Source organism: Arachis ipaensis, chromosome B6 (genome assembly GCF_059453495.1).
Source record: "Arachis ipaensis isolate K30076 ecotype BB chromosome B6, ASM5945349v1, whole genome shotgun sequence".
Classification (NCBI taxonomy): Eukaryota; Viridiplantae; Streptophyta; class Magnoliopsida; order Fabales; family Fabaceae; genus Arachis; species Arachis ipaensis.
The window spans coordinates 37082763-37102129 of NC_142441.1; the positions used below are offsets into that span (position 1 = coordinate 37082763).

Genomic DNA, 19367 nt, shown 5'->3' on the forward strand with positions numbered 1-19367 from the left:
TCCCAAGAGTTCAGGATGTCTTTAGGTTGTGAGTCCAACCATGTCCTAGCTCTGTCTCTTACAGCAAAGGGGAAAAGCATAAGCCTGTAGACCTCAGGATTCACCCCATTGGTCTTAACAGTGTCATAGATTTGCAAGAATTCAGCTAAGAACTGATGAGGATCTTCCAATGGAAGTCCATGAAACTTGTAATTCTATTGCATCAGAGAAACTAATTGAGGCTTAAGCTCAAAGTTGTTTGCTTCAATTGCAGGAATTGAGATGCTCCTTCCACAGAAGTCAGAAGAGAGTGCAATAAAGTCACCAAGTATCTTCCATGCATCTCCACCATTGTTGTTAGGTTTGGCCATCTCTTCTTCTTTTTCGAAAAATTCTGTCAGGTCCCGTTTAGAGTGTTGTGCTTTAGCTTCTCTTAGCTTCCTCTTTAGAGTCCTTTCAGGTTCCGGATTAGTTTCAACAAGAATGTTCTTATCCTTGCTCCTGCTCATATGAAAAAGAAGAGAACAGAAAAGAATAGGAATCCTCTATGTCACAGTATAGAGATTCCTTTATGTGAGTAGAAGAATAAAAGAGTAGAATGAAGAAGAGAGAAGATGAAAAATTCGAGCACAGAGAAGGAGAGAAGGTTGGAATTATAAGAAGAAGAGAAGTGTTAGTAAATAAATAAATAAATAAATAAATAGAAAGAGATGAGAGAGAGAATTCGAATTTTAAATTAAAATAAAAGAAAAATATTTTTGTTTTTATTTTAATTATTGGTTAGTATTCGAAAATTCAGGGAAAAAATAAAATAAAATTTGAAAACTAAATAAATTAATTAATTAAAAGGATTTTTGAAAAAGGGGGTAGTGATTTTCAAAAATTGGAGAGAGAAAAGTAGTTAGGTGGTTTTGAAAAAGATATGATTGACATAGTAAACATTTAAAATCAAACAAAAAGTTAAGTGGTTAATTGAAAAAGATTTAAAAATCAATTTTGAAAAGATAAGAAGTTAGAAAAGATTTTGAAATTGATTTTGAAAAATATATGATTGAAATTTTATTTTGAAAAAGATTTGAAAAAGATAGAATTTTTAATTTGAAATTTTGACTTGATTCATAAGAAACAATTAAATTTTAAAACCTTTTGACTAAATCAATCAAAATTTCGAAATTTATGAGAAGAATAAGGGAAAGATATATTTTTTATTTTTGAATTTTTATGAGGAGAGAGAAAAACAACTAAATGATGCAAAACATAAAAATTATGAATCAAAACAAGAAAAATATGCAAGAATACTTTGAATATCAAGATGAACACCAAGAACACTTTGAAGATCATGATGAATACCAAGAACATATTTTTGAAAATTTTTAAGAAAAGAAAAATATGCAAGACACCAAACTTAAAAATTTTTAAACTTTAGACACTAATGATTCAAAAATGCATATGAAAAATAAGAAAAGACACAAAACAAGAAAATCACAAGATTAAACAAATACAATCATCAAGAACAACTTGAAGATCATGAAGAACAAAACTCAATGCATGGATTTTCGAAAATTTAAAGAAAAAAATCAAAATATGCAATTGACACCAAACTTAAAATTTGACACTAGACTCAAACAAGAGACACAAAATATTTTTGGTTTTATGATTTTATTAAAATTTTTTTTTTGGATTTTTCAAAAATTATTTGGAAAAAGAAAAATAAGGATTTCAAAATTTTTAATAAGAATTCCAGGAATCATGCAATGTTAGTTTAAAGCTTCGGTCCAAAATTTTAGACATGGCTTAATAGCCAGCCAAGCTTTATGTGAAAGCTTCGGTCCAAAAATTAGACATCGCCAAATGGCCAGCTAAGCTTCAGCATACAAATTAGATATACAACAGCCAATTAGATGGGAATCCAAAGGCTCTTGCAATGATAAGTGGAAGCCTCAGTCCAAAAAAATTAGACATGGCTTAACAGCCAGCCAGGCTTCAACATATCATCTGAAACTCTAGAATTCATTCTTAAAAATTCTGAAGAACAAATATAAATTATATATTATTATTTTTTTTCTTTTGAATTTTTTTTTGAAAATAAAAAAGCTTAAAATTAAAATAAAATTACCTAATCTGAGCAACAAGATGAACCGTCAGTTGTCCAAACTCGAACAATCCCCGACAACGGTGCCAAAAACTTGGTGCACGAAATTGTGATCTCTAACAATGGCGCCAAAAACTTGGTACGCACAATCTTAATCTCAACTCTTTTTCACAACTCCACACAACTAACCAGAAAGTGCACCGGATCGTCCAAGTAATACCTTACGTGAGTAAGGGTCGATCCCACGGAGATTGTCGGCTTGAAGCAAGCTATGGTCATCCTTGTAAATCTCAGTCAGGCGGATTCAAATGGTTATGAGGTTTTGATAATTAAAATATAAATAAAATATAAAATAAGATAAAGTTACTTATGTAATTCACTGGTGGAAATTTCAGATAAGCGTTTAGAGATGCTTTGTTGCTTCTGAACCTCTGCTTTTTTATTGTCTTCTTCCAACCATGCGTTACCTCCTTCCATGGCAAGCTGTATGATCCTCTCAGATGAAAACAAATCCATATGTGCTGTCACCGCACGGCTAATCATCTGTCGGTTTCCGCTAGTGTCGGAATAAGACCATTGTGTTTTTGCACACTGTCACTTGTGCCCCACATTCGCAGCTTTGAAGCTCGTCACACTCATCCCTTCCCAGATCCTACTCGGAATACCACAGACAAGGTTTAGACTTTTCGGATCTCAGGAATGCTGCCAATGGTTCTAGCCTATACCACGAAGACTCTGATCTCACGGAATGGAATGCTCTGTTGTCAGAAGAGGCAACCATGCGTCGTGAACCAAGAGGCCAAGAGATATACACTCAAGCTATTGCAGATAGAATGGAAGTGGTTGTCAGGCACGTGTTCATAAGTGAGAATGATGATGAGTGTCACGGGTTATCACATTCATCAGGTTGAAGTGTGAGTGAATATCTTAGAGAAGAAGTAGGCGTGAATTGAATAGAAAAACAATAGCACTTGTATTAATTCATGAAGAACAGCAGAGCTCCACACCTTAATCTATGGGGTGTAGAAACTCCACCGTAGAAAATACATAAGTGAAAGGTCTAGGCATGGCCGTGAGGTCACCCTCCAAACGTGTACAATAGATGATAAAAGATAAAAGTTTGGTCAAAAGATAGCCTAAGATTAACCAAAAGACTAACCAAAAGCTTTAAAATAAATCTCTAAAAGTAGTTTTTATACTAAACTAGTAGCCTAGGGTTACAGAAAATGAGTAACTAAGTGAAGATAGTGCAGAAATCCACTTCCAGAGCCCACTTGGTGTGTGCTTGGGCTGAGCATTGACCTTTACATGTGCATAGGCTGTTATTGGAGTTAAACACCAGGTTTGGTGCCAGTTTGGGTGTTTTACGCCAAGATGTTTTAGGCTGGTTTTGGACGCCAATTTGAGCCATCAAATCTCGGACAAAGTATGAACTATTATATATTGCTGGAAAGCCCAGGATGTCTACTTTCCAACGCAATTAAGATCGCGCCAATTGGTCTTTTGTAGCTCCAAAAAAGCCACTTTGAGTGCAGGGAGGTCAGAATCCAACAGCATCTGCGGTCCTTTTTCAGCCTCTGAATCAGATTTTTGCTCAGGTCCTTCAATTTCAGCAAAAAAATACCTGAAATCACAGAAAAATACACAAACTCATAGTAAAGTCTAGAAATGTGATTTTTGAATAAAAGCTAATAAAAATATAATAAAAAGTAATTAAAACATACTAAAAATTATGTAAAAACAATACCAAAAAGGGTATAAATTATCCGCTCATCACCTGTCAAGAACCGGAGTAATTAATAGAGGAAATTTTGAAAAATTTTCCATCCTCATCCCCTGCTTACTCATACCAAGAACCATGCTTTTTCTACTCATATCAAGAGCCATCATTTTATTGTTCATATCAAGAAACATCATATCCTTATCAAGAACTATCAGCTTTAGAGCTTACCATAAAAGAATTAGAGGATGCCACTTAAAGTTGCATACATGATATGAGAATAAGTGTCAAGAATGTAGAGGGGCATGTGGGGGTGATTACCAAGCATTGGGAAGAGGAACAAGCAAACTCCCTCACAAGAAAAGCAATGCAAATTCTTATAAAAGAATGTGAGAAAATCATTCAAAGGAGTCCATACCCCAGTGAATTAGAGAACTCTCCACCCTTACACATGAAAAAAGCAGAAGATGTACGAACAAAGGAGGTTGTAAGGGAGGAAAACAATTATAGGAATGTACACTCCAATGAAGCAGAGAGCTACATAGAGGGTGAGTTCACTGAACCACCAATTCTAGAGGTTCTTGATGAAAGGTACACTCCACCCATCACAAAACACCCAAATTCTGAATTCAGGATGGTAGAGATAATCAAAGAAAGCACTAAAAAAGGGATTGTGACTGAGGAACAAAAGATGATATCCATGAAAAAGAGACAGTCATCCAGAAGCAATCCAACCCTACCCTAATAACAAGCAAGGAGGATCACTCTGATAACAATACCAGAAAGCTTGTTAGGAGGAATTCACATCCGAGGGCACTAATCTTCTCCTCTTCTCCCTTGGAGTCATTTTTGTAACCAACTGAAAGAAGAGGAAAAAAATTTAACATTCAGGTGTCAAGCTAATGACATTAAAGAAGCGCTTGTTAGAAGGCAACCCAACCATAAGTATCATATAATATTTCCTTCTTTTTTATTTTCTTTCTGTTACTCTAGTTTGATTTTATATTATTTTATTTTCTATTAATTTTCATAGTTTTTCTCTTTTTCTAACGTTTGTGATCATGTGTAGCACTTAGAACAGAAATAGGAACGCATAAGGGAGAAACAGAACACCCTGGAGGGTGCCCCTTACTGGCGTTCAACGCCAGAAGGGGGAAGAGAGCTTGGGCGTTCAACGCCCATAAGGGAAGCAATCCTGGCATTTAAAGGCCAATAGGGGACCAAGTTTTCTTTGCTTGGGGACAAGCAAACTTTTTAAGTTTGGTGTTGTAGAGCAAGTTCTAGGTGTATATTATCATCAATGGCACCAAAGGGAGGTGAATCATATTCACAGAAGAGCACAGCCTGAGCAACCATCAGCACTGAGGTGGTTGAGTTTCATCTCCCTTTTCTTTCTGGTTTTCAGTATTTCATTCTAATTTCTGTTTTCTATTCTAGCTTTTGCATGATCTTTTTCAAAATTTTGCTTTAGTAGTTTATTTTCAAAATTTTCAAAAAATTTTATGGTTAAAGATGTCTCATGAATTGCCCACCTTGCTTAAAAAGAATATTTTTCAAAAAGAAGTAATAAAATGTATAAGATTTCGAGTTATATCATGAGTTATTCTAATTACTTAAGATGTGGTGGCCTTATCTTTATTTTCTGAATGTATGAATTAACTGCGCATATTTGATATTGGAGTTGAGTATGTTGGCTCTTGAAGAATGGTAAATTTAGAAAAGTATTATTGATACTCTAAAAAATTAAAAAATATTGATTCTTGAAGAAAGAAAAAGCAGCAAAAAGAAAAAGAAAAACAAAAGCAAAAAAAAAAAAAGAAAAAAAAGAAAAGCAAAAAAAAAAAAAGAGCGAGGATCCAAGGCTTTGAGCATCAATGGTTAGGAGGGTCAAAATTGGCCTAAAAAGCTCAAATGAGTTGTTATCCCTAACAAAATACTTGTGGTGTGAAGGTGTCAAGTAAAAAGCTTGAGACTCCGCAGTTAAAGTCGTGATCCAAAGCTAAAGAGTACGCTTAAGAACTCTGGGCACCACTGTCTAGGAATTTAAGCAAAGCTAAATTCGAATCCAAAGGGTTCCCCCAGTTAAGTGCCTGTGGCGTTTATGTATCCGGTGGTAATACTTGAAAACAAAACGCTTAGAGCACAACTAGGCTCAAAGAGGTGCAAAGCATCAAAACAAAAAGCTGTGTTTAAGAATCAAGAAAAGCTAAAACAAGAGAGTAAGTAATATCATCCGGATTCTAATTCCAAGGGATGTCAATATTTTTGAGCTTCAAAGGAAAGTGAAATGCCAAAACTGTTCAGAAATAAAGAGCGAATAGCCCCATTCAATATTTGGAACTGAGCTTCATTGACATCTCTGAGTCCTATTGTATTTTTCTCTTCTAATTGTCTTATCCTGTTGTTGGTTGCTTGAGGACAAACAATATTTTAAGTTTGGTATTCTGATGACGGAGTATCTTATACCCTTTTTCACAGCATTTTTAGTGTGTTTTTGCTTATATTTTATTATGTTTTATTAAGTTTTATTAATTTTTAGTGCAAAATTCAGCTTTTGGATGCTACTTTGAGTTTTTGTATTTTTCTTATTATTTTAGCTGATTTTTGTGTGAAATTGGTGAAATCTGGCAAAGGCTGATTCAGAGGCAAAGAAAGGATAGCAGATGCTGTCAGATCCTGACCTCCGTGCATTCTAATGAGCATATTTTGAGCTACAAAGGTCCAATTGATGCGCTCTCAACGGCGTTGGAAATCTAACTTTCAATGCTTTCCAGAAATATATAATGGTCTATACTTTTCTTTTGAAGTCACTGCCCAAAGAGGGCATTGAACGCCAACCTCTAGAGTTCAATGCCCAAGAAGGACCAGCCTCCAAGTTGAACGCCCAAGACTGGAGTTCAACGCCCAAAGAGGAGCAAGGCCAACATTGAACACCCAAGACTATAGTTCAACGCCACCCAGGAAGCAAGGAAAATAGCACGCTCACCCCCCTAATAGGCGTTCAACGCCCAGAATCCTAATTTGAACGCCAGGCATACGAAGCACATGACCAAAGTGGGCTCAAAGTGAATTTTAGCACTTCTTAGCTTATCTTATTTTCTTTTTGTAATTTTTAACTAAAAAAATATCTTTTAGGTTTATTCTTAGAGTTTTTATTATAAATTAGGTTCTTCCTTCCTCTTGAGGATCATGCCTCCCAGGAAGGAAGAAGCACATACATATTACTTTACACCTTCTTAAAGCATGAGTAACTAAACCTCCTAAGTTAAGGATAAGAGCTCTGCTGATTCCTTTAGATTAATATTATTACTTCTTCTACTTTAATTCATATTTGATTCCATTCTATGATGTATTTTTGTTCTTCATCTTTATGAATCTGGGGTGGAACGAGAGTATGATCCCTTATTCTACATGAGCTCTTGCGAAGCCTTAGCTGGATATTATTGAGCTACAGCTTGAAAGTACATCACAGGTTCCAAGAGACTATCTGGGCTAATTGGGATACGTGACATAAAATCTCATTAGTCATGGGTAATTGAGGTCTCTGTGGCGTTAAGGCTAGAATACAGAGCATCATTCTCCTATCCGAAAGATCTGACCTTGTTTGTGGCGTTTTGAGTAGGATCATCAGAGATTGAATTGTGTGAGCTTCATCCTCATCCAGATTGACTGACCTGTTCGGGTGTATGGTTTGGATCAAAGGAGATTAATGACCACGACCCATGGCTTAATCACTTACAGCCTTGTCATTGAATGAATCACTCATTGTTAAAGTAGTCAATAAGAAGTATTAATTCGGAAGAACAAGCATCTCCGAGGCCTTAATTGATTCTTTATTATTGTTTTTACGTTAATTCATTGTTGCTTTCTTTATTACTCTATTTTATGCCCCTACAACAATAACTATCTTTCTACAACACTTGCCGGTTCAGTTGTACAAGTTCTAATTTCGCGCACCAATAAACCATGTAAAAGGTAATTCGAAAGAAATTTTTGAAGGACAAGGTAAATAGTTTTTTTGCAAATAAGAGATAATTTTGATAAGGATATAAAAAATATATAACAAAGAATGGGCTCATCTTTTTTGTTTTTCTATCGTCTTTTCATCTTTTTCTCATTTATATTTTTATCCTTTTTCTTCTTTTTTCCCTTCTCTAACTCTTATTTTTCTTATTTACCGAAATTTTTTTCTTCTTTTATTTTTCAATCTCTTTTCTCTTTTTTATTCATCCTAATATTCTTTAGTTTTTTTATTTTTTTTATCTTTTAAATTTTTATTTCTTTCTTGTCTTTTTGTTCGAACTATTTTATTTACATTGTTATAGTTTTATTTAAAAAAAAATGCGTCAAGTCTAAAATCATGGCAAAAACAATCTCTCATTGACATTTGGGTATGTAATTCATAAGTACAAAAGTTTAATTGACTTAGAAATTTTGTTGAGTCTATTTGCGTTTAGAGTCAAAACGATTAGAATGTCAGTATGAAGATTTCATATGATTAGAAATTTTATTAAATCTAATTAACACTTAGTGCTTAACATATGAAAGAAACGACTTCATAAAGTTAAGATTTTGTTATTTCTAAAGTTAGAAAAATTGTGTCAATTAACAATATTAATTGGAATAATAAAGGAATATGTGTCAAAAGCTTTCAACTAAAATATCGAAGGTTAAGACAAAGATCAATTGAGACACATTTAATGTGCAAAAATTAGAATAGATATCATTTGACACGCTTACAAACTTTATACAGTCGAACAAATTCTAACAAATTCTATTGACAATAATTAGGTATTCAACTATCAATGTAAAAACTTTTATAGACTTAAGAATTTTGTTAAGTCTATTAATGATTAGCATTCAATTTGTCAAGAAAATATGTTTTTAAGATATCAATTTAAAGGTATTTGGCACTCTTAATGTTAATTGACACTGGTAATTTAAAATCACCTGATATTTTCAATATAAATTGGATTGTCAACATAAAAGAACTTGACACTCCTAACTTGTCAAAAGTAAGATAAATGTCAATAGAAATTGTCAATAAACAACTAAATTTTCTCATTTTCAATAATTACATGTCTTCAAGCAAAGAAAATTTGATTTATCAAGCAAATATATTTAAGTTAATTTCCTGGTGATATTTGGAATATACTCGTCCACTTATGCCAAGGTCTTTTAATTTTCAATTAGAATTATTCAAAGGAGGTTGTAATTGATACGATGTTATTGGCATACTTGGTCAAAGATGTAACTAATGAGTGGATATTTTATACCTTTTTTGACACTGTTTTTTTAGTATTTTTAGTTATATTTTATTAAGTTTTATTATGTTTTAGTAGGTTTTAGTGCAAAATAATATTTTGGTTGCTACTTTGAGTTTTTGTGTTTTTCTTATGATTTTAGGTAATTTTTGGGTGAATTTGTCAAGTTTTGGCAAAGTTTGATTCAGAGGCGAAGAAAGGATAGCAGATGCTGTCAAATCCTAACCTCCATGCATTCAAATGAATATTTTTTGAGTTACAGAGGTCCAATAGATGCGCTCCCAATGGCGTTGGAAAGCTAACTTCCAGAGCTGTCCAGCAATATATAATAGTCTATACTTTTCTTTGAAAAGAACTGCCCAAAATGGGCGTTGAACGCCCAACTTATCCCCTTTCTGGCGTTCAACGCCCCAGAAGGACCAAGGCCAGCGTTGAACGCCCAAAACTGGCGTTCAACACCATCAAGGGAGCACAAGGAAGCGTGGACACGCCCGCTCATCCAAGTTGGACGCCAATCTCAGCCCAAGCACTCACCAAGTGGGCCCAAAAGTAGATTTTCGCACCTTTTGCTTAGTTTATCATTTTTGTAGTTTTTAATTATTAGATTAGTATATATAGGAGAATATCACCCATGTTTAGGATCTTCAGCCTCTCAAAACATATCACACTTTATTTTCTATAAATTATGGGCAACTAAACCTCCTAGGTTAAGGATAGGATCTCTGCTCATTCCTATGGATTAATATTATTACTTCTTCTACTTTAATTCATGTTTGATTCCATTCTATGATGTCTTTTCATTTTTCATCTTTATGAATCTGGGGTGGAACGAGAGTATGACTCCTTATTCTACATGAGCTCTTGCGAAACTTTAGCCGGATAGTATTGAGCTACAGCTTGAAAATACATCACAGGTTTCAAGAGAGTATTTGGGCCCATTGGGATACGTGACATGAAATCTCGTTAGACATGGGTAATTGAGGTCTCTGTGGTGTTAAGGCTAGATTACAGAGCATCATTCTCTGATCCGGAAGATCTGACCTTGTCTGTGACATTTTGAGTAGGATCACCGGAGACTAGATTGCGTAAGCTTCAGTGCTTCACCCTCGTTCAGATTGGATGACCATTAGCACCTGCGTGTGATCTGGATCAAAGGAGATTAATGGCCACTAGCCCTGGCTTTAATCACTTATAGCCTTGCCATTGAACGAATCACTCATTATTAAAGTATTCAGTAAGAAGTATTAATCTAGAAGAACAAGCATCTCCAAGGCCTTAACTTACCTTCTATCATTGTTTCCATGTCTGTTCTTTATTGTTTTCTTTATTGTTTTGTTTATGCACCTACAACAATAACAATCATCTTTTTATTCGCCTGACTAAGATCTGCAAGATAACCACAGCTTGTTCAATCCAACAATTCTCGTGGGATCGACCCTCACTCACCTGAGGTATTACTTGGACGACCCGGTGCACTTGCCGGTTCAGTTGTGCGAATTTCATTTTCGCACACCAAGTTTTTAGCGCCGTCGAGGATTGTTCGAGATTGGCAACTACCGTTTGTCTTATTACTTAGCTCAGGTACTTTTTATTAGTTTTCTTTTAATTTTGTTTTCTTCTTGATCTTAAAAAAAATGTTCTTGTTGCTTTCTTGATCTTCGAATTGTTCTTGCTATTTTTCTTGTTTGATTTCAAAATTTTTAAAGTTGATGTCTTTTAGTGTTTTTCTTTTAAAATTTTCGAAAATTATTGTGATTTGATTTCAAAATTTTTAAATTTGGTGTTTTTTAGTGTTTTTCTTTTAAAAATTTTTAAAATTAATACTGTTTATCTTTCCCTTTTAAATTTCAAATTTTCTTGTTATCTTATTTTAATTTAATTTCAAATTTTAAAGTTTGGTGTCCTGTTAGTAATCTTCTTATTGGGTTAGTCAATTTTCTTTTTAATTTTCAAATCTTATCTTGTTATCTTTCTTAATCTTTATCATACTTATCTTTTTCTTAAATTTTTCAAATTTTTAGTTATCTTGTTATCTTATCTTTCATTTGAATTTAAATTTTAAGTTTGGTGTCTTTTTAGTAATTTTTTTGTTTAATTTAAATTTTTTTAAAACTTATCTTTTTGTTAGGTTTTAAAATTTTATTATATTATCTTATTTTAAAAATTCAAATTTTAAAAAAATTGTTTTCGCTCCTTAAATTTAAATTGTAAAATAAAATCTAAAAATTATTAATTTATTTATTATTAACAATTGAATAAACACAACATCATAGATTCTCCCACAAAAGATACATATCTTGTTAAATATTTGTGATGTTTCGCGACTGTGACTGCTTTTTTTTTTTTAATTCAATGCTAATTTATGGAAATTAAAATATTTTTAATGACAAATAATAAATTTTAAATATGCACATTAAATAAAAGTTTAATTAGCTACAAATAGATTTAACATTCTTCATAATTTTTTTTGTTTTTTTCTTATTAGACATTAGACGGTACTTTTTACTCAAGGGAACAGGAGAACGGCAAGTTGGCTGGCCTAAGTCCAACGTGTAGAACAATGATTGGCTAAAACTACGTGGTATGACATGTATATCAACCTGGTGTTATATTCCCGGTTCCACACTTCCACCCCTTCCTTTGGTTTCGTTATTTACTTCTCGTTAAGAAAAATCAAATCAAATCAAATCAAATCACTGAAATCAGATTAAAATTAAATTAAATTAAATTAAAATAAAAAAGCCGTTCCTGCCTCCGGCTGCTGCGTCAGGTTATTCTGTCTCTGTAGAACAGTGGCCAGTTCCATCGATTTCTTCTTCTTCCGCTGCGATATGTTTATGTGACACACACAAAACACAGAACGAAAAGGGAAAAAGATTTGCAATGCTTAGTGTTATGGGTTTGTTGTTGCTGCCGATGGATTCGGTAGCGTGCAGGGGGTTGCTTTACGCGCTCTTTATACTCAACTTTGTTTTGGTTTGCCAACTCATTCTCCTTCAGCCTCTAGTTTCTGCTTCAGGTAACAAACACTCTGACTCTGGTTTTTTATTATCTCCTTCAAAATTGGTGTTTCTTCTTTTCATTAAATCGCTTTGTAGGAGTAATTTGATTTCCTTTTTATTGCCCCGGCTTAAATTTCATAATTTTAGTGCTTGGATCGGACTTTGTTTCATTGATTGTTGTCGAAAGGAACAAATTCGGGTTTATGCCTAGGGGGTTCCCTATGAGGAACTTGTTAACTGATCCCTTAACAGCAGTAGTAAAAGTTTTGTAATTTGATGGTGAAAAAGTCAAACGTCTTAGGTGGATTTGAGTTTGGGAAAGAACATGATGTGCATTTGATATATTAGGGTCGTATTTGAATTATTATCACTGGTAGAAAGAAAAAGAAGAGAAAAAGTAAGGACCTATTTGATGGTGCATTGATCAAAACAATGTATTTTTGTTGATATGTAGTGTAGCATCAGTTCATAAAATGGAAGATGGAAGGTTTTGCCATACATCTTTTATCAACCATAGTTAGAAAGTGAGGAGCTGAACAGCTGCATTAAAAAGTGATATTGCAGCCTTAGGCCCTCTTCTTTGACCCAAAGTCCAAAGATGTGATATTGCATATCCAGGAATGTTGTTTCTTTATTTTGTGCCATGTGTTTGTTTTGCCTTTCCATTTTTTCAATGGAGAAACCACATTTCTCCATTAGGATTGATCAAATAAATTCACGTGCACATCCCCAAAAATTGTCATTTCTAGCTCTTTCCGTGCCTCTAGAAGTTCTACAGTGGTTCAATGTCGAATTGCTGTCTGTTGCTTGAACCATCTTGTTGGTTGTATCATCAGGTGGAAAATCTGGAAATGCTGCTGAGTTATTTGATAAGGTATCAGAAAGTATAAAAGTTAAACATTATACTGAGGCACTTGATGATCTAAATGCTGCCATAGAAGCAGACCCAAATCTTTCAGAAGCATATCTATTCCGTGCATCAGTTCTTCGTCAATTGTGCAGGTCTGTTTGATTTGAAGAATTGAATCCTATCCTTTTGCTTCATGTTTTATAATCTTTAGAGGAAATTCCATGCTAAATGCTAGGTCTTGGTTTTGACGATGGTAAGATGATAAAAATAAAGTTTTCTAAGAACAGGTGATAGTGTTGAAACCAAAATTATGTGATGCTTATTGAAATGTATTTTCTCTTGAGCATTTCTTTGCACACAGGTGGTTAAAAGACATTTGAATCTTAGAATTGTCCAACTTTTTGTTTTTTTGGGGGGGGGGGGGGGGTTCTGGAGTCCATGAGTTCTGAGAATCCATTGATTTCAGAAAGTAGCCATCATGCTAACCCATCTTTATCCACTTCTTGCCTCCCATCTTTATCCCCCAAGTATCTCATAATCCTGATTTGAAATTTAATATCATTCATGTGCTTTTAATGCAGATATGAGCAATCCGAGGGGAGCTACAAGAAGTTTCTGGAGCTCAAACCTGGACATTCAACTGCAGAAAAGGAGCTCTCCCAGCTATTGCAGGCTAAGAGTGCCCTAGAAACAGCTCAGTCCCTTTTTGGTTCAGGAAACTTCATAAAATCTTTAGAATATATTGATAAAGTTGTTCTTGTTTTTTCTCCAGCTTGCATCGAGGTAACATTTTTATGTTCTTTCAGTTTCATTAATATCATTTCAGCTTCATATCTATGTAGTCTGAAGGCCCAGGCAGTAGGGATTGGGTTTGTTATATTCAACCAGCACATTAACTCTATATGCATTTCTTTCCATAGGCTAAGCTACTGAAAGTGAAGTTATTGATAGCTGATAAAGAGTATGAAAATGCCATAGCTGAGTCTGGATTCCTTCTTAAGGAAGATGAAAATAATTTAGAGGCATTGTTGTTGCGTGGTCGTGCATATTACTATTTAGCTGATCATGATGTTGCCACCAGGTTTGTCAAGTGGAAAATGTTGTTGAAGTATTCTAGCATTTTATGTATTTTTTTTTAAAAAAAATACAAATTAATGCATCTTATGTGTGAATATATATATTTAGGCATTACCAGAAAGGCCTCCGCCTGGATCCAGAGCACAGTGAATTAAAAAAAGCATATTTTGGATTGAAAAATCTACTCAAAAAGACAAAAAGTGTAAGCCCTGATTAACTTTTGAAATTTCTTGTAGCATACCATTACATGTCAATTTTTCTGTCTTCTTTTTGTTTTGGATGTTGACGATTTGTTGTCTTTTCTCTTATGTTCTTCATGAAGGCTGAAGATAATGCAAATAAGGGTAAACTCCGTGTGGCAGTGGAGGAATTCAAAACTGCACTTGCAGTTGACCCTGATCATCTTGCACATAATGTTCATCTTCATCTAGAATTATGTAAAGTCCTAGTCAAGCTTGGCAGAGGAAAAGATGCCTTGGACAGTTGTAATGAAGCTCTTAAAATCAATGAGGAGCTTCTTGAAGCCCTTGTTCAGGTTTGATATAATTTCAAAATTGTGCTTCTTTTATCTGTCGGCAATAATTTTTTGGGCCATAATCTTATAGAAATTGTCTTTTCTTTTATTCGTGTTATGTCTTTTGTAACGAGATGGATCAAATATGTTGTAGTAGTAATATCTTATATGGGCTGCACTAATTCTCTTTTTGGATGCTCAATATTTCAGAGGGGAGAAGCCAAACTTCTAATAGAGGATTGGGAGGGAGCTGTTGAGGATCTGAAATCAGCTGCTCAAAAATCTCCTCAGGTTTGTTTTATAGTTTGAACTCATATGGCATGTTTCAAACATTATAATTAATTAGTGTTTAGAATGATTTTTCTGAGGAAGAAATATTCATATTTCCATTTTCAATTCGTTGTTCCCGAGATAAGAAATCCTTGAGAAAGAGAAGAGATAAGCGGAGTATGTATCCCTCATACTTGGAGCGAGTCTAATAGTCTTTTTTTTCGCTCGAAGAGCACAGATGCGTGTTCCGCTAAATAAGAGGATACCGTACAGGAACAAGAGAGAAAGCAAACATAAAAGCAAGGTGACCCAATACATGTCGCTTCATGTTAGAACCAGACAAATTAGATCTTTTACCAGTGTCCATATGCGTTGATCCAAAAAGTTTATTGTAGGTTATTAATAGGTTAAACTTGAGACTGAAGTTGGTCTGACCTCATTAGCTCTCTTAGTTAATAACTCAATAGGATGAATTAGTTTAGTCCTTTGTCGTGTTATTCTTTCGCTCAAACCCTGTTATTCTTGTATTTTTATGATTCTGAGATTTGGATAAATTTCTTGACCTGTATAATTAATTAATCCAGTAAGGAAACGAAACAGACTTTCCTTATCTCTATTTCATGATCTTAGCTGTTGAATTTGATAATGACAAGCTTTTTCTTATTTTCCCAAACAAAAACTGCATAAAAAAGCGCATCATCATCATAGTAAGGTTTTCGACTTGCAGTAAAATCTCTTTATTTAATTTTACTTATTTGAAGTTGAACATTTGGTATTTTATGATTCACTAATACCGCAATGCTTTTATAAACATATGTTTATGCTGTGGATGAGTAGTACTTTGTCTGTAAATGCAGGACATGAATATCCGTGAAGCAGTAATGAGGGCTGAGAAAGCTCTAAAGCTGAGCAAACGCAAGGATTACTACAAGATTTTGGGAATCTCAAAAACAGCTTCCGCCCCTGAGATAAAACGCGCATACAAGAAACTTGCTTTGCAATGGCACCCGGATAAGAATGTAGAAAACAGGGAAGAAGCAGAGGCTAAGTTCCGAGAAATCGCTGCAGCATATGAGGTCATATTCATGAATAAGATGTCATACTCTTTTCTAACCTGACTTTGCTTTTATGAGGGGAGGGTATCTGGTTTATCATTCTTACAGAATCATTTTTCACTTATGTTCAACATCTTTACACTTCAGAGAAATTTGTGGGACGTTTATATTTTGTTGAATAAGTGGTTGGTTCATTGCATTTTTAGGTACTTAGTGACGAAGACAAACGCACAAGATACGATAGAGGGGAGGACCTTGAAGACATGACCAGTGGCGGGGGTGGTGGGTTCAATCCATTTGGTGCCGGTGGGTTTGGTGGACAGCAGTATCACTTCACATTCGAAGGTGGCTTTCCCGGTGGTGGTTTCGGAGGAGGCTTTCCCGGGGGTGGGGGATACGAGTTCCATTTTTGATTGGCAAGAGATTAGAAAGTCCTGCTCCAAATGTTTTTCTTGGCGGAAGTTACAGACTTTCTTGATTTCTTGAAGGGACCACAGCAATAATATTGAGTGTTGACTAATCACTTGCTAACGGTTGTTGAGAGGGATACGTAGGCCATCCCCAAGATGCTTGTAAGATAAGTAATGTGCTTTTGGGGAAGCTTTTGCTTTCAGCAGAAGGGATGGGATGGGTGGTAGTTAGAGAAGGCACATTTTGATGCAGCCCCATTTTGGTTTATGTGGTTGTTGTAACTATATATGAATTGATGACTTTTTAATTCTAGGCAACCATTATTTACGTTTTTGACGTATTATTTCTTCACAGTTCACATCATCATTGAATCACTAGTTGCTGTGAAGTCTATTTTGTTGAAATTGCCGTTTGTACAACTTTAATTTAATTTGCAGTATCCTAATCTGTGTCCAACCTATACACAGCACTGTGTCCATCAAGCTCTGGCGTAAGAAATGGGCTTTTGATTCTTAAGTTGCTATATTCTTTATTAGAAACTTGTAGAGTTGGGAGATATCATCAGAAAAAAAAAATGTCATATGTGCACTTATATAAGGAATGTCAGGTGCATTTATATAAGGAATGCTAGAAGGCCAATAGATTTTATTGTTTTTGGCTAGCAGTTAGCTAGCAATATTTAAATGTGTGGTCTAAAAAAAAATTTTGCTGACTATTGAGCCTTTTTTCCATTTATATTGTATTGATACTTCAACCATTGGATGAGATGTGGCTTCACTTAGATTTGCTCAACACCTCATCTAATGTTGACAGTATAATATCACCCTATGTTTTAAATTATATACACGTAACAAAATTCTTCAACATGATTGAGTTCGTTCTAACCGGCAATGAAAAACTTCTGCCATCTAATGAACACTTGATCTATTCAAATTTGTAGATTGATGTTACACCATGCACTTTTATTGGTAAGGAAATATGTATTATGACCTGGTTTGCGAAATTTTAGTGCTAATAATTTTGATAGAACGATAAAAAAAACTGTCTTCATTTTTTACTGCCGTGAACCTCATTTTTTATGCTTTGTGAAAGAAGAAAAAAATTTCTGTTTCTACTTTCTATGACGAGTAGTAGAGCTATGTTTTGTGACTAAATTTCCTTTTTGGTCTTTAAGATTCACACAGTTATCTATTTTAGTCATTGAAATCCTTAGTTAAAAAATTCCATCTTTCTAAAATAACCCTTTTTTTTTATGAGTAATTTTAAATTTTGAGAACCAAAATAAGTAATCGTGTAAATTTCTTAGACTAAAATAAAAATTTTATACGGCTATTTTTTTTTAATCAAAATAATGGGAAAAAAGAAAATGATAGAACTTGATTAACATTTAAATAACTAAAAGTCAGAAAGAAACCAGCAAAAAGAAAAGAAAAACGAATCCAAAACTTTTTTCTTAATATTGCAGCAATACACAGTACAAGAGATCTCCATCACCATCACCAATCAGCATGACATTTTCTGGAGCAAGGTAAAAAATAATAACAAAAAACAAAGAAAAAAAAATACAAAAAAAGAAAGGAAGCCATCTCAAGACTTACATTCACAGCCAAGAAACACTCATCATGATGGCAGTGATAACTGCAACAACCAATGCTCCTTTCACTGTGTAGCCATTCACAGCCACTGCATTTGAAGCATCCGTGGACGAATCCGAAGAGCCAGAGGGAGCATCCGAGGCGGCCCTCACATTCTTCTCCGGCTTACTCGGAGCTGGAGCCTCGGCAGGAGCCGCGGTAGGGGGAGCGCCAAAGAGAGCCAAAGGAAGAAGCACCTGGTCCACCTGGTACACAGCAAGTTGGTTATCACTGTAGATAGTGTTGGACACAGTTGTGTCCACCACTCCAGTGGTGACATTCACTTGGTTCCCTGAAGTAGTAACATTGAGAGGGTACTGTCCGTCGTCGCTGCTACCGGCTTGCGTGTGCAAGGGGTTACTTGCGGTTTGGAACTGTGACATGGTGTAGAGGGTCGGGAGAATGTGGAACTGCACCAGTTGGAGCTGGTCTTGGGTGCTTATGGAGTTTAAGGTGCCAGATTTGAGGGTGGCGAAGGCGTTATCGGTTGGCGCGAAGATCGTGAGGCCTTGGTTGGAGTTGTTGAGCTGTGAGTTGATCCGATCGGCTACCTGTGTGGCCTTGAGGAGCTTGATGAAGGTTGTGAACTGTCCTGCTTTTTCCAGAACTTTTGTGATGTTTGTTGGTCCTGCTGGTGCTGGAGCTATTGTTTGTGCTGAGATTGTTTGTAACAAGAACAAGATGCCGAAGAAGTGGATCACTGGGTTTGCCATTTTCTGAGGGCAAAATAGAAGGAGGTAGAAAAGAATGATATAAACTTTTGAGTTTGCTTAATTTGAAGTTGAAGGAGGGTGTGTGTGTGTGTCGTATTTATATGCATGTGTGTGGGGGGGCTTAGAACATGAGGTGAATAAATGGGAATTGATTAGTAAAAAGTTTGGTGAAAGGTTGCAATTAGTATAAGGTGGGAAGAGGCCTTCAAACAGTGTTACTTTTCTTTGTAAGGGGAAGACATTACAGAATGGGAAGAGAAGGCAGAAATGCAGAATTGCTTTGGTAGGCAGGATAAATAAATAAAAAAAAAAAAAAAACAGCAGGATTAGAACATTAATGTAAGGTTAGAGAGAAAAAGTTTAATTTGCGGAGTCAACAATTATCTAAAGTTTTAGTAGGTAAAAAGATGCAGGTGCCATAGAAATAGAAATAGTGATTTCTGATCAGATCTTAGAATAAGTAATGATAGTTTTGCTTCATTTTCAAGCGGAAAAAGTTTATTGGTAGTTAAGCGCTAGTGACAATAATTAGCCAAAATTAACTGTGACGTTGATAGTCGTGCTGGGACCATTGATATTTTCAATAATGGCATTGGCCACGTAGGTCTACTCCTCCATCTAAGCTAAGCAACTGCCTTTACCCGTAATGCCAGTTAAGGGACATAATACTACGTTCTATTTATACTTCTATATTTGGTAGCATTTAGTTTCTGAGCACCACAAAAATTACACACAATGTTGTATTGTTTTTTCTTTTCTGATATTTGTAAAACGTTTTAAAATTAT

The 19367-nt window shown here is 34.9% G+C and overlaps 2 protein-coding genes across 2 annotated transcripts; one reads left to right on the forward strand and one right to left on the reverse strand.

The window, feature by feature from the left end:
- The first annotated feature begins 11679 nt into the window (after positions 1–11679).
- Positions 11680–16716, forward strand: P58IPK (DnaJ P58IPK-like protein). The gene is made up of 9 exons (XM_016352444.3): positions 11680–12074; positions 12894–13059; positions 13489–13690; positions 13828–13988; positions 14093–14186; positions 14307–14519; positions 14709–14789; positions 15626–15844; positions 16030–16716. Exons 1-9 carry the CDS (start codon positions 11939–11941, stop codon positions 16234–16236), a joined length of 1479 nt encoding a protein of 492 aa, XP_016207930.1. The 5' UTR covers positions 11680–11938; the 3' UTR covers positions 16237–16716.
- A 958-nt stretch (positions 16717–17674) lies between these two features.
- FLA11 (FASCICLIN-like arabinogalactan-protein 11) lies at positions 17675–19006 on the reverse strand. The gene has a single exon (XM_016352443.3). The coding sequence runs from the start codon at positions 18579–18581 to the stop codon at positions 17835–17837; it is 747 nt and encodes a 248-aa protein (XP_016207929.1). The 5' UTR covers positions 18582–19006; the 3' UTR covers positions 17675–17834.
- Positions 19007–19367: the final 361 nt, after the last annotated feature.